The sequence below is a fragment of the Gossypium raimondii genome, chromosome 5 (assembly GCF_025698545.1).
Source record: "Gossypium raimondii isolate GPD5lz chromosome 5, ASM2569854v1, whole genome shotgun sequence".
NCBI lineage: Eukaryota > Viridiplantae > Streptophyta > Magnoliopsida > Malvales > Malvaceae > Gossypium > Gossypium raimondii.
Window position 1 is genome coordinate 39,017,985 of NC_068569.1, and position 16,734 is coordinate 39,034,718.

The 16,734-nt window shown below is 32.9% G+C and overlaps 1 protein-coding gene across 1 annotated transcript; it reads right to left on the reverse strand.

Moving 5' to 3' along the window:
* Positions 1–255: 255 nt before the first annotated feature.
* On the reverse strand, positions 256–3,588 carry LOC105766053 (chalcone synthase 2). The gene is made up of 2 exons (XM_012585348.2): positions 3,260–3,588; positions 256–1,419 (listed from the first exon to the last, which is right to left on the reverse strand). Exons 1-2 carry the CDS (start codon positions 3,435–3,437, stop codon positions 428–430), a joined length of 1,170 nt encoding a protein of 389 aa, XP_012440802.1. The 5' UTR covers positions 3,438–3,588; the 3' UTR covers positions 256–427.
* Positions 3,589–16,734: the final 13,146 nt, after the last annotated feature.

Here is a 16,734-nt window from a genome sequence, read left to right on the forward strand (position 1 = left end):
ACCCCTAATTATAGATCACTAAAACCCTCTAATTACAATAACTGTCCAAATATGCCACTTTCATGTAATTGCAAGAAAATACACTAAACTCCAAATATAAAAAAACCCTTGGTTTTATTTTATATTGTTGTGTTCTAATTTATTTTTGTCTTGCCTAAAATTACCAAGTTCATTTTACGTTGTGTTTCTGTTTGGTCTGGCTCTCATTTATTTTTCTTTTATCTCTACCCTTTGCTGGGTGTTGGCAACGGAGGCAAGGTGAAATGAGAACTTATTATTGTCACAAAGAAGTTGGTACATGAGTTCCATAACATGATGACAAGACCCATACGCAAATTCAAAGAAAATAATATATAAACCCAAATAAAATTGCTGGGGAAGTGGAACCAGATAACATGATGACGACGACTGCGACGCAGGGCCATGTTTAAGCCGGGATGCTATGGAGAACCACCGTCTCAACGGTGAGCCCTGGTCCGAACCCAAACAGGACTCCCCACTCGAGCCCTTCACCCGTGGTCTGAACCCCATCTTCTCTTGATTTATTCCTCATCTCATCCAAAATGAACAGCACACAGGCACTCGACATGTTCCCATACTCTGAAAGAACGTGCCTTGTGGCTCGTAGCTTTTCAGGCTTAAGGGCTAACTTGGCTTCCACCTGGTCCAATATGGCTGGACCACCTGGGTGAGCTATCCAGAAAAGGGAGTTCCAGTCAGTGATTCCCAATGGCTGAAATGCCTCAACTAAGCTTTTTTCAATGTTCTTAGAAATAAGCCCTGGAACATCCTTGAGGAGATGGAACGTAAGACCCACTTCACGAAGGTGACCATCAATGGCACCGTCACTGTCTGGCAAGATTGTTTGAGCTGTTGAAACAAGTTCAAACAATGGCTTCTCGATTTCAGGAATCGGGTCCGAACCGATTATAACAGCAGCAGCACCATCGCCGAACAACGCTTGGCCGACGAGACTATCTAGGTGAGTGTCACTAGGTCCCCGGAAGGTGACGGCGGTGATTTCCGAGCAAACAACGAGGACTCGAGCACCTTTGTTATTCTCGGCCAAGTCCTTGGCCACACGCAGCACCGTGCCGCCGGCGAAGCAGCCTTGTTGGTACATCATGAGGCGCTTAACGGAGGGGCGGAGGCCCAAGAGCTTGGTGAGCTGGTAGTCGGCGCCAGGCATGTCGACGCCACTGGTGGTGCAGAAGACAAGGTGGGTGATCTTGGACTTGGGCTGGCCCCATTCTTTAATGGCTCTAGCGGCGGCTTCTTTGCCGAGCTTTGGCACCTCAACCACCACCATGTCTTGCCTAGCATCTAATGAAGGTTCCATGTATGCACATACATTAGGGTTCTCCTTCAGAATCTCTTCCGTTAAGTACATGTACCGCTTCTTAATCATTGATTTTTCGCCTGCAAAAGGAACAACAATATTAGCTTACTTTCGAAATTAAAGCATCTTTACGTTTCAGACTTAATATTTAATAAAAAATGAGTTTAAATTATATTATTTTAGAGTGAGTTTAAATTAAACTGAGATGATTTAAAATTACTTTTTAGGTATTTAATAAAGGTATTTAATAAATAGAAAGAATTGTATGGAACTAAGATATTATATATATTTCCAATAGTTTTATGCCACATACATTTATTTTGAATTTTAATATTTTAATTTGGATTTAATTTTTTCATGATGAAAATATTAATGTGACATAAAACTATTAAAATAGACAATATTCATGTTTCATACAATCATTTTCCATTTAATAAATGTGTGCTAATTAATATTTTACATTTTCTAACAGAAAATCAATTCTCTTTCTAACACAAAACCAATTCTCTTTAATAGTATATTAATTCTAATTAGTGTGGATTAATTAAATAAAATTAACATAAAAACTAAATAATATTAAAAATTAGTACTAGTAATAAAAGTTTTATGATTTTTTCAATTAAATTTAAATTTAGAATTTTAAAATTTATGGTTTTAGGAAAGGACTAGATTAGGATTTAGTGTAAAAAACAAGATTTTAGAGTTTTATAAAAAAATTAAACATAAAAATTATAATAAGAATTAATTTGATGTTTCTTGATGTATTATATTCATGCTCTTTAAAAAATATAATGTAGCATATTATTAATAGATGCCTAAAATGTGACTTTTAATATAATCTTAATCTAAGTTAAACGCTTAAAATAGATTTATATTTGATCAAAATTAAATCATATAATCACATATCATCATCAAAGAATTTTTGATAAACAAAAGAGATTTTTTAATAATTAAAAAATAATATTAATTGAACTGATATTCTGTAATTATAACAAATTAAATTAAAAAACTAACATTAAATAATAAAATATTTTATTTTTTACATTCTTTATATCATTTTAGAAAAAAGGATATTTTCTTAAAGTTACCTTTTTAAAAAAAAATTATCATATTTAACTCCTTTCATTTTCTAAAGACTTTTGTTTTCATAATTTTTTTCTTCCACTTATGTTATGAATGTGTACATTTTATAATAATTTATTTTTATTTAGTTTGGTTTCTATTTCTACAATTTTTCTTTTATATAAATATAATGATTTTAGTTAAATAAAATTACAGATATCGATATTAACACTTAAAATTATTATATAAAATAGAAATATATTTAAATATTAGAACTCGAATCTTAAATTTTACAGTTCACTGTACATATTGTTTAAATCCTTCGCATGAAAATGATATTACCCAGATACGACGATTTGTAAATGTGTTCTATGTCTCGTATTATTTTCATATCATTCATAAATATAATTAAATATGTCAACATCCAAAACATACATTAAATATATTTAATTGTATTTAAACATAGAATAATTTAGTTGCATATTAAGAATGAAATTAAAAACTGCACAAGCAAATTTCAGAAATTATCAAGTATTCTTATATTATTTTGTAAAAATATATAAAAAACTAATTAAAAGCACATGATAGCTTTCGAAAACCAACTGTAGATTTTTTAATTCAACTACCAATATAACTAATAATAATCCATATCATGTTCAGTATATTTATTTAACATTGTTTAAATTTGTGTGATGAAATTTTAACCATGCACATCCCTCGTCTCGCTTCTACTTTTCATGCCAAAATCACCTTAAATTTCAATTTAAATATAAGCTAAAACCTTCTAGAAAAAAGTGACTCCAATAAAGCATCTTCTGAATGAGAAATGAGGCTAAATATAGAGAAAAAGAAGCTTACACATGCGCTTGAATTTCTCTTTCAGCTCAGTCTTGTGCTCACTATTTGTGATACGGAAGTAATAGTCAGGATACGTGCTTTGATCAACGCAATTTGGTGGAGTTGATGTGCCGATCGCCAACACCGTGGCCGGCCCTTGGGCACGTTGAGCCTTACGGACTTCCTCGACGGTCACCATTCTATACTGTTTCAAACAGAAAAATAAATAAATAAATAAAATAAAAGCAGTCTAGGAGCAGATGGAAGCGGGGACGGTGATGGTGGTGGTGGTGGTGATGGTGATGGTGATGGTGTTGAATAAGCTGCTATGAGTGTTAAGGTTGGCAAAGAGCTTTGGTCCTATAAATAACATTTAATAAACGGGTAGCTGAGAGTCACGTGCGTGACCCAATGCTTATTAATAGCCTTCAAAGATTGAAGCAGCCCCCAACAAACAATTAAGGTTGAATGGCACGTGGTATGTGAGGTTGGTGTATCTATCTCTCTCTCAGTCTAACCTAACCAAAGCCATCACTGGACTCGCTAATTAGTTATCGGTATATTTTTATGTTATAGTCGTATTAAAAATATATATATTTTTTTGTATGTTATTAATTTTTATTATATTGATTTTGATATATTTATTTATGTTATATAATTGTTTCAAATATTGCCAAATATACAATTTATTGATTATGATATTGCCAAATATACAATTTATTGATTATGGTTGGTTTGAATGTACCATTATATTATAGAAGATATAATGATTTATTTGATTCTACAACTTTACAAAAAATTATTTTCGTCTTTTATTTAAGTATTCATTTCTTTTAACCCTTCAACTTGCACTGTTATCCAATCACTTTAAAATGGATAAAAAAGCTAATGCATGTTGACTTTGCTGATATAGTATGCACATGAATTGCCACATCAGCAAATACTTAATTATTTTTAAAAAGTAATTGTTTTTTTTAAATGTATAAAAATATTAAAAAATATTTTTCAAATAGTTTTAATTTTTTAAAAATTAATTATCTGCTAATGTGGCATACACGTGTATTGTTATGTGGATACTACGTCAACAAAGTTAATAGAGTTAATTTTTCATCAATTTTGAGATACTTTAATAAACAATGTAAATTTAAGAGCTAAAAGAAACGAAAAATTAAATGAAAAATTAAAATGAATTTTTATAAAGTTAAAACCTAAATAAGTGATGCTTATTAAATTTTGATAACTTTAAAACTGATAAAATTAGTTATGATTAAATTACCTATGGTGAAAAAAATCAGTCATATGTACATTCGGATGCGAAAATAGTAACGATGGTTAATGAGAATGGTAGGGAAAGAAAATTATATTAAAAATAGAAATTTTATCACATGTATTTGTGCATGAAAAGAATATATATTGTTTTAAAATAATATGTAATAAATAATAAAATGTATAATTTGGGATTAATTAATAATAATACAATAAATATATGTACGATATTAAAATTAAAAAAATTAAATTGTGAGTAAAATGAAATTTAAGCATGTAAATACATCATATTAAGAATTAAATGTACTATAATTATTTATCATGGTGTTGTCATCAATATTGAATTAGTGTCGAGCTAACTTATGACACCCCAATTAATAACATTATTAACATATATAATTGATGGAGTTAATAAAGCACGCATAATAAAATTAAAATGCGTATAGTATATTAAAATAAAGCTTTGGTTTAGTGGGAAATTTAATGTTTTATTGATGCTAATAGCATAAGATCAATTCCAAACGCATCAAATTTTTTATTGGTTTTTAAAAGGAAAAATATTGAAATACCCTCAAACAATATAACTTATTTTTATTACGAAGGATATTTTCATTATTTTTGTGACCGATTTGGTGCCCGGTTGACTCATGACACTAACTCAATTAGGGGCTTAAATAGTAGTATAAATATGTATATAAAAAATGTTTAAATTATTTTTAAAAATAATTTAAAATTATTAAATATAATATTTATATAAATATTTGTTGGTTAATAGATAAAATAAAGTATGATATCAAATGATATTTCATTTTCATTTTCTTACAATCTATGTAATTATTTTTTAATTAATAAAAATGAACAAATCCTTGAAATAAATAAACCTTTGAGCCAAACATAGTAAAGCAAAAATGCAAGTTAACAATTGTTGATATAAGTTTTGGTGTTAAAGAGGTTTAAGACAGATCATACGCTATGTTGAGAGCTATTAATGGTGGTGTGAGATGTTTGGAGAGGTATGAAGATAGTTTGACAGTTTTGGTAATCTTTAGATTGCTTGGCTGTTATTGAAGATGCAAGGGTTTTACATGTAGTATTCACGTCAAATTTTTTATTTTTTTAAGTATAAATATTAAAATATCCTCAAACAATATAATTTATTTTAATTATGAAACGATATTTTCGTAATTTTTTAATTCAGTTGACTCGTGATATTAATTCAATTAGGGACTTAATTAATAATATAGATATGTATATAACAATTGTTTAATTTTTAATTTTAAATAATTTAAAATTATTAAATATAATACTTATGTAAATGCTCTTTTGGTTAATAGATAAAAAGAATTAAGTATTATATAAAATGATATTTTGTATTCATTTTCTTACAACTTATGTATTTGTTTTAATTAATAAAAATTAATAACTCCTTGAAATAAATAAACCTTGGAGCCAAACGTAACAAGCAAAAATGAAGGTTAATAATTGTTGATACAAGTTTTGGTGTTAAAAGGTTTAAGACAATTCACATGAGACGTTGAGAGCCATTAACCGTGGCGTGAGAATGTTTGGAGAGGTATGAAGATACTTTGACAAAGTTATGGTAATCCTTAGATTGCTTGGCTCTTCTTGGAGATGCAAGGAATTTACATATAGTATCTACATCAAATTTTCTATTGTTTTTTAAGTAAGAATATCATCAAATAATATAACTTATTTTAATTACGAAATGACATTTTCGTAATTTCTTTAACTAAATTAGTGTTCGATTAACTTGTGACACCAACTCGATCGAGGCTTGAATAATAATATAGATACATATATAATAATTGTTTAACTTTTTTATTTTAAATAATTTAAAATTATTAAATATCATATATATTTATGTAAATATTTTTGGTTAATAGATAAAAATAATTAAGTATTATATAAAATGATATTTTTGTATTCATTTTCTTACAATTTATATAATATTTTTAATTAATAAAAATTAACATATCCTTAAAATAAATAAAGCTTTGAGCCAAATGTAACAAAGCAAAAATGAAGTTAATAATTGCCCATACAAGTTTTGGTGTTAAGAGGTTTAAGACAATTAGCACGAGATGTTGAATGCCATTAATGCTGGCACACAAAATACGCCACCTAGTCAACAATGGATATTTCACTAACTTACTTATTTTCTACCCTTAGCGTAAACAACTTAAACTCCAAACAGTGACTCGATATAATTTTCGTCAGGCGGGCTGTTACAATTCTCCCCCACTTAGGAAATTTTCATCTTCGAAATTTTTACATACGAATAGCTGAGGATATTGTTCTTTCATCAAACTCTCTCTTTACCAGGTGGCTTCTTTTGAATTGTGATTTCTCTAGAATACCTTTACCAACGAGATTCTTTTGTTGCTAAATTCTTTCACTTCTCTTGCCAAAATGCGAATAGGTTTTTCTTCAAAAGACAAGTCTAGCTTCACTTCCATTGCTTCAACTTGCACAACATGATTTGGATTAGATCAATATCTTCTTTACATGGACACTTGGAACACATTGTGTATCTTTGAAAACTCTGGTGGCAGTGCTAATCTATACGCCATTGGACCAACTTGTTCCAGAATGTCATATAGTCCTATGAAACGCGGGCTTAACGTCCATTTTTTACTGAATCTTATGACTTTATTCCGAGGAGGAACCTTTAAAAATACCTTGCCACCTACTTCAAACAAGATTTCTTTCCTTTTTAAATAAGCATATGCTTTCTGTCGATCTTGAGCAACTTTCAAATGGGTTCGAATGATTGAAACTTTCTCCTTTGTTTCTCATACCATGTCAGGACCAACCATTTTCCTTTCGCTGAGTTCCATCCAATAGGTGGGTGATCTGTACCTTTTTAAATACAAGGCTTCAAATGATGACATCCCCAAACTAGTGTTGCAACACCCCTTACCCGAGACCGTTGCCAGAGTTGAGCATGGGGCGTTACTTGACTTAACTTATTAGTTCAGGGCATAAAAATTTGCATTTAAAATTTATTTCACTGTTCACCATAATGCTGTGCACCTGCGCTTTTCAAAATTTTTAATTTAGCCAATTAGTATAGTTTATTCATTAAAGTCTCCCCTGTTTCACTGCTTGACGGTTCTGACCTTTATTCACTAAAAATCAATTTTCTCATCTTATGATTTTCATATGGTGTTCTCACTTGTTTTTATAGAAAATAGACTCACTAAGGAATCTAGACATATAAATTATAACTCATAATTATTTTTTTTACAATTTTTAATGATTTTCTAAAGTTAGAACAGGGGACTCCAAAGACCATTCCGACCCTGTCTAACCAAATTTCAAATATATCAGAATATAAAATTCCTTTACCCACACCGTTATTTGTCTATGAAAATAGACTCGATAAGCTTTAATTCTATATATCATTCACTCTCTAATTCATTTTATACTATCCTTGGTGATTTTTCAAAGTCATGTCACTGCTGTTGTCCCAAAACTATTTCATTGCAAATTTTTACTCTTTCATAAACTATCACCTAGGCATTCATAATACCAAACATATTCTTACTTAGCCATTTTAATAGTTAAACATTATCACATATTTACACATCATCCTTTAGCAATATCATAAGGACATACATTCAAAATGACTAAGTCCCCATACATGCCATAGCTCAAACATTGATCATCATAAAATACCGAGTTGTTGTTGATAGTGTGAGTGCTCTCTGACGTCTTTAAGATCCCCGAATTAGCTTTGCAATACTATAAAAGAAGGAAAATAAAATAAGTAAGCATAAAGCTTAGCAAGTATAAAGCTTAGTAAGTTTACAAGTAAATAAATAACAACATTTAACACAAATAAATAAACTCAAGTGTCATGATCTTTAATTTCCTCTTTACTTAATCTCTTACTCGTTCACTTACTTGTTTACTTAGATAACTCATGATTATAACATACTCTTCTCTTGCTGAAATGTTGGTTCTCAATTGATAACATAATATGTTCTTAACTCTTATAACTCACCTGAATTTGCTATTTATGCTTTTACCTGAATTTTCATGGAACATAATTTGTTTACTAGCCCGTTGAGCCACATTGGAATAATAAGGATACTTGGGACTCTTTTCTGATAATAACATGCCAAAGCCATGTCCCAGACATGGTCTTACATAGGATGTTTCTTGTACTGCTAATGCCATATCCCAGATATGGTCTTACATGGGAATTCTCATATCGGTGCCCATGCCATGTCCCAGACATGGTCTTTCGGGAGACCTCTCATCTCGGTGCCAACGCCATGTCCCAGACATGGTCTTACGTGGGATCTCATTCCCCAAATGTCATGACATTTGTATCCAATACATTCCTAATGTTTCAACGGGACTTTTTAACACTGATTCTCTGTTATCTCATACTTGAGTCAACATTAAATAAATTCATGAAATAAATATATAATTGCTGGAAAATAAAAACATTAATAATAATTATTAAAATATTTCATTTATTTACCGTAAACTTACCTCAGTACAAAATATGGCCAAATCTATCAACTTAGTCTTCAACCTTTTTCTTTCCTCGGTCTAACCCTGAATTTCATTCTTCTTGATCTATAATAGCAAATTTAGTTTATTTAATACTCACATTTATCAAAACAGCACTCAACTCCAACTTTGGAAAAATTACGATTTTACCCCTAAACTTTTACATATTTACACTTTTGCCCCAAAGCTCAGAAATTAAACTTCATCCTATATTCTTATGTTTCATAACATGCTGAACATTTTTCCCTTCTATGGTAACATCAAATTCCCATTCTAACACTTATGAACATTAGATATTTTTACTAATTATGTCGTTTTACTCGTTTTCACTTAAAATCACTTAGCAAAAGTTGTTTAACATAATTTAAGACTTCAAATTCTACCATAAAAAATCAAAATAAACACATTTCACCTATGGGTATTTTTTCAAATATGAACCCTAGGTTAAATTATTGCTAGAATAAGCTAAATCAGGTTACCGGAGCTTCAAAAATATAAAGAACATTAAAAACGGGGCTTGGAATCACTTACTATGGAGCTTGGAAGCTTGAAAACCCTAACTATGGCTTCTCCCCTTGCTAATTTCAGCCAAATGAAGAAGATGAGCACAATTTGCCATCTTTTTCCCTTTTAATTCATTTTAATTACCAAATTACCAAAATGCCCCTAACTTAAAAATTCCTATTTCACTTATCTCATGTCCATTTTTGTCCATAACTTAACCAATGGTCTAATTACCATATAAAGACCTCCAATTTAAAATTTCATAACAATTGGACACCTCTAACATGTAGAACTCAACTTTTGCACTTTTTACAATTTAGTCATTTTGACTAAATTGAGTGCCCACACGTTGAAATTTTTTAACGAAATTTTCACGAAATCATTCCGTGAAATTGTACACCATAAAAATATAGTAAAAATAATTTTTTCCTCATCAGATTTGTGGTCCTGAAACCACTGTTCCGACTAGGCCTAAAATTGGGATGTTACAAGCGTGATGACTATTATTGTACGCCAACTCAGCCAAAGGAAGATATTTTTCCCAATTCAGTCCAAACTATAACACACAGCTTCTGAGCATGTCCTTCAGAACTTGAATCACTCTTTCAGATTTCCCATCTGACTGAGGGCGAAAGTCAGTATTGAATAGCAACTTGGTTCCTAAAGATTCTTCCAGATGCTTCCAAAATCTCGATGTAAACCTTAGATCCCGATCTGATACTATGGATGTTGGAATTCCATGGAGACGTACAATTTCAAAAATGTATAGCTCAACCAACATTTCCTACAAACAATTCATGCGCACATGAAAGAAATTGGCTAACTTAGTAAGCCAATCTACGATTACCCAGATCGAGTTCTTCTTTGAAGGATTAAGAGGAAGACCCAAAACAAAATCCATGGTGATCTTATCCCACTTCCACTCAAGTATCTCTAAGGGGTATAGCTTGCCTGAGGGAACTTGATGTTCTGCCTTTATCTGCTGGCATATCATACAACTTAAGAAGTTCTCTGCTATTTCTTTCTTCATTCCAGGCCACCAATACAAGTATCTGAAATCACGATACATCTTAAAACTTCTTGGATGAAGTGAGAAAGGTCCTCAGTGAGCTTCCTTTGATAACTCTTACCTCAAACCATTTCCAATAGGCACATACATTCTTCTCATAAATCAGAGTTCGCCATATTTTCCTAGACTAAAGTTCATTGCTTCACTAGATGCCATATGCTGCTTGTACGCATCATATTTCTCATCCTTTAATTGCTCTTCCAAAATCTAGAAAAGAAAGGTAGGTCGAACACTCAACTGCATAATGAGTGATCCATCATCCGCTAGACAAACATTTGTTCGAAAGGATGCTAATGTTGCCACAGTTTTTCTGCTCAAGGCATCTGCTACTAAGTTAGCCTTTCTAGGATGATATTTAGTTGCCAGATAATAAATATTTCAAAAGCTCTATCCAACGTTGTTAGGGAAAATTTAAATCATTCTGCTTCGTCAGGTACTTTAAACTTTTATGGTCTGAAAACATGCGACACTTCTCTCCATAAAGGTAGTGTCTCCAGATCTTTAGCGCTAGTACCACCGCTACAAGCTCTAAGTTATGAGTTGGATAATTATTTTCATGTGGCTTGAGTTGGCGAGATTTATATGCTACAACTTTTCCTCTTAGCATAAGTACACATCCTAGCCCAATTAAGGATGCATCTGTGAACACAGTGTACTCCATGCCAGATTCTGGTTGGGCTAAGATCGGAGCTTCAGTTAGAACTACTTTCAACTTATTGAAACTCTTCTGACATGCTCTTTTCCATTCAAACTTTTCTTTCTTCCTTAACAATTGTGGCAAACCATTTTACAAACCTCCTATAGTAACCCACCAAACCCAGAAAGCTACGTGTTTCAGTGATGTTCTTTGGCTGATTACACTCAAGCACAACTTTGACTTTATTAGGGTCTACCTTAATGCCTTCAGTAGAAATAACATGACTAAGAAAATGAACTTCTCTCAATCAAAATTCGCATTTACTGAATTTGGCATACAACTTGTTCTCTCGCAGAGTTCTTAGTAGAATCATTAGGTGTTCCGCATGATTATCATCGGTAAAAACGACTACAAAGTAATACAAGTAAGGCTGAAACACCCTATTCATCAAATTCATAAATACTGCTGGTACATTTGTTAACCTAAATGAAATCACCAAGAACTTATAATGTCCATATCATGAACAAAATGTAGTTTTAGGAACATTGTCACCTTCAATCTTCACCTGATAATAGCCAGAACGCAGATCAATTTTGGAGAAAATGGTAGCCCCACTTAACTGGTCAAGCAAATCTTCTATTCGAGGTAGTGGATACTTGTTCTTCACAGTCATTTTGTTCAATTGGTGGTAATTAATGCATAAGCGAAGAGTCCCACTCTTTTTGCTTACAAACAAGATTGGAGCACCCCAAGGTGAAACACTTGGTCGAATAAATCCCTTATCCAAAAGATCTTGTAGTTGTATCTTTAATTCCTTTAGTTCCAATGGCGACATTCTATAGGAGGCACAAGATATGGGCAGAGTACCAAGCTCTAACTCAATAAAAAATTCTACTTCTCTATCTGGAGGCATACCTGGAAGTTCTCTTGGAAACACACCAGAAAACTCCTTTACAATCAAAACTTGGCTAATATCCATTCTTGATTTAGAAAAATCCATATATACGCCAAGTAGGCATCTACGCCCTTAACCAATAACTTTTTAACGGATACTGCAAAAATTATTCTATTCACCAAATTAGTTTGTATGCCAGACAACTAATACGTGCTCGTAATCAGTTGAAGATTACAAGAACATATATGTTGCTTGACCGTTCTAAACATGTAAATTAAACAAAAATTTTAAAGTAAAAATATAGGATAAAAATTTGATCCAAAATCAAACCCAGAAATGAACCAATGTTATAAAGGAACGTGACCCGATTTCTACAAAGTTTGAAATATAACGAAAGTTGAAATTGAAGAAAATTACAACCCACTATCTATAAGGAGATAAGAACCAATGGTATAGGGTGACCACCACACTCTAGAATGGGATGAGAAGGGGAGTGATAAGATCAGTTAAAGTGAACACCACAAGATCGTAAAATCTTGATAAGTTCAAAGATAGTGTTCTTAAAGAACGAAAGGGATAATCTCACAATTATATTAATGAAAGTCAAAAGTTATTCAAAGGATACAAATGATAACCTATTTATAGGACTAGCCTAGTAGATGAATGGACAAATCAGTCATAAGTGTAGTACACGCATGCTTACCGTACATGAATCAAATAGGTTCATGTATGTTTACATTCAAGAAATGACCCAAAGGTCATATACATTCCCCTTGCCATCCATAGCATCTACTGATGAATCCATGTTATTCATGTATCTTCAAATTCATTGAACCAGCCGAATTGACACAAACAGTCCCCCTTGACATAGGTTCATGTATCTTTGAAAAGTCATATTCATGGCCCATTTACATTCATGCATTGTGACGTTCATGTATCCACCAGATGCATTGTTCTTCAATTAATCCTATGCTTCCCCCTTGAGACGTGCATGAATTACTTGAAAAGGAAAATTCTTCTCCCTTAGTGAACCATCCCTTCAAGATTGTTTGTGCAATATATCTTCTTATGCATGAATGTGTAGATTCCTTGTATTTTGGAAAGGAATATGAAAATTAATATGGGTGTACATTGGATGGTCGAATGTACCTAAAACAATATAAATAGAAATCAAATTGAAACTAAAATCTCTTTTAACAAAATGCATAAGAAAGAAAACTTAAGCAGTAGGAATTTAAAATGAAAATTATGGTAAACATAAACAAATAACACATAACAAAATAAACACAATCGATTCATGGTGTAACAATTAACATATTGCACAGTGGTGGTTCCACATTAAGTTCAAAACAAGACTTAGCATTTTCACTATTAGCCCGAACATCTTGTACCAATCCAACAAGGGCCTCTTTAAGTTGCCTAGCCTTAGATCACGTAATTGGACCTAAAGGCACTTATAATGCTTCCAATGAGTTAGGTAAGGGAATTTTAATTCTTGTCTTTTCCATGCACATATCAACAACAACACTTCCTTTCCTTCTGCAGTTGGCAGACGTACACCTCTTGCTCAATAGTCAACTACGGTGTTGTGTCTGGTTAACCAATCTAACCCATGGTGGAATCGAACTCATGAAAACTAAATAACAAGTCCGCCAAAAAGGTATGCTCGCTTAAAATCAATAGATAGTTCTTAATCACTCTGTTCACCATCGTACTTTGACCAATGAGGTTGGTCACTAACACACTTGTCTTGAAGGGAACAACTTCTAGACTCATACCTTTTACTACCTTTGTGCAAATGTACGAATGGGTTGACCCCGAATCTATTAATGCTTGTATGCTATGGTCAAGAAAAGAAATTTACCCGTTATAACCTCTGGTAAGCCAACATCTTCTTTAGCTTTCATCACATAAGCTCTTGTGGACACTTTAAAGCTGGGGTTAGTGTAGCTCTTTTTCGGAGCCCCCTGAACTAATCCTGATTCTGCGACCACTCCAAGTCTCACTTTCTATTGAATGTTTTGGGGCCTACGCATGGATTATTTTGAGCTTACTTCATCCTTGGAGAGGCAGTCTCTAAGCTGATGGTCTAAAGACCTACAGCCAAAACAAGCTCCCATTTGTTTCCAATATATTCCTCGATAGTTCCTCCCACAATGTTTGTAGCCAGGATCCTTCATCATTCTGGATCCACCTGTACTCGCTAATGAGGTAGCTTGTCAACCACCTTCATCCCGTCTAAAACTCGTGGGCTGACTTGAAATTTGTCGATGGCAGTGGACTAGAAATTGCACGTTTCATTCTTTCTCTTCATGTGCTCTAAACTTTTCTTGAACAATCATCTTTATCTTATGGGCCTTAATTATCAGGGCCGCTAAACTCTGACATTTTAATGCCGCCACCAGGGCGCGAATTTCATCCCTTAATCCCCATTTGAAATTCGTACATAAGGTTTTCTTAGTCTAAAACATATCTTTTACATAACAGCTAAGTCTAACGAACCTTTATTCGTATTCCATCACTGACATTCGTCCTTGCTTGAGATATAAAAACCCATTCTTCATTTGGTTAATATACATCTGGTTCACATGCATTTCTCTAAATTTCTCTAGAAAGAATTCCCAATTTATCTGCTTATCAGGGGTCACACTTGTCAGCGTTTCGCACCATTGATATGCCTCCCCTACTAGCAAGGAGATTTCACACAAAAGACTGTCCGCCGACATGCACTTTAACTTATTAATTACCCTAAAAATGCGTGATAACCATTACACTGCTACTGTGGGGTCATTTTTCTCTAAATTTCTCTAGATAGAATTCCCAATCTATCTACTCATCTGGGGTCACACTTGTTAGCGTTTCGCACCATTGATACGCCTCCACTACTAGCAAGGAGATTTCACACAAAAGACTGTCCGCCAGCATGCACTTTAACTCATTAATTACCTAAAAAATGCTTGATAACCATTACTCTGCTGCCGTGGGGTCATTGCCCTTATCCCCTAGAAATTTCTTGGTGCCTCTTTTTCATAACTCTATCATAGGATCACCCTTAAATCGGGTGGCAGCCGATACTGGAGGTATAGGAGGTACTGGTTGTACCATTTCAAGCTAACTTGGGCTGCTCTGAATCCCATAAATTGGTCAAACCCTTAACCCATTATCGTGACAAAGGCATTGCGAAAAGCATTTCTAGCTATGCCCTGATCAGCTGTAGGAGCTTGTCCTTGCACTTGAGGTACATGGCTCTGAACCCATTGCTTCTCTTAAACTTTCAAACATGTTCTTTAGTAGTTACAACACAACTGAAGTTAGTTTTTAAAGCTGCAAGGACTAAGCCAGAGATATATCGTGCATTGCAATGAGTAACTTAGCCTTTAATTTTTTGAGAATCGACTCAACCTTAACTCTGATACCTAAACTTGTAACACTCACGACAAGCTCAATCATCGAATTCGTTTATAGTATGTTACAACTTAAAACCAATTGAGTTTAACAAAAATACTTATAATTTTTATAGCTTTGAGGTCATGATGTATACCCCTGAATTGGCGTTAACCTCAGTATAAAAATAACAAAACAATCAAATCAATATTACGCCAAGTAAAAAAACATAGTTTAAACAAACATCTGGCGAAAGCTTTATAAAAGTTGACAGGGTTATATAAAATGCAAGGTGAGTTATTTCCCATACAAAAGTTTCAAGTGCATCAGTGGCAGTTAAATATCATTTAAACTAGTTTGGTGTATATGACTAAAACATTATCTCATAAACCATAATTCACTAAGGTTTAACATATACTTCAAGTACACATAAACATTCTCTTAAAATAGTGATTTGGTGAAAGGTGTAAATTATTAAAAAAGTTGGTTACAAAATAGAACTAGACTCCACTCGCCAAACGATCATGCATGCTTACTATCAAAAGTAACTCTAGCGTAGTCCCCATTCTGCCAAATCTCTTTCTACTATCTACGCACATGAGAAGGACAAGATAACAAAGTAAGTTCAATGAACTTAGTGAGTTCCATACAGAATGAAAAACACAAAAAATATATAGGGATACCACCAGTAAACAAGCATTAACAATCATAAAGAGTACCGAAATTTTTAATGAAACCATGAGATACTAACATGACATGCCAAATGGCATACACATTACTTACACAAACTCATTTTTCCAACATAAACACAACACATGGGTGGTTTCTACCTGCCAACTTAACCATGACTTTCCAGAATCATTTATATTTGCAAATGACCCATCCTTGTGCCAGCCATGAACCCAGAACTTTAGAATCATATCACTCAGCTATAGTTATATACATATGCCAACCTAACTCCTCATATCATTTATGTTAAGTTGAACACGTGTTTTCATGATCTACAAGTCCAATTTGTAAAATAACTACCCTAGCAGAGGCATCACAAACATATCTCCTTCTCATATATTACATACTACATATCACATATAATCGGCATTGGGCTCGTGCAACAAGGAGGGTATTTACATCAGAATTGACCATAATCACGTAGAACAACATTAGTTAATACAGACGTATAACCAAGCACCACACAC

Bases quoted from the DNA above. Each gene is read 5' to 3' on its own strand.
- LOC105766053 (XM_012585348.2), bottom strand. From the start codon at position 3,437: ATGGTGACCGTCGAGGAAGTCCGTAAGGCTCAACGTGCCCAAGGGCCG. The intron at 1,420-3,259 runs GTAAGCTTCTTT...TTCCTTTTGCAG, and splicing joins AGAGAAATTCAAGCGCATGT to GCGAAAAATCAATGATTAAG.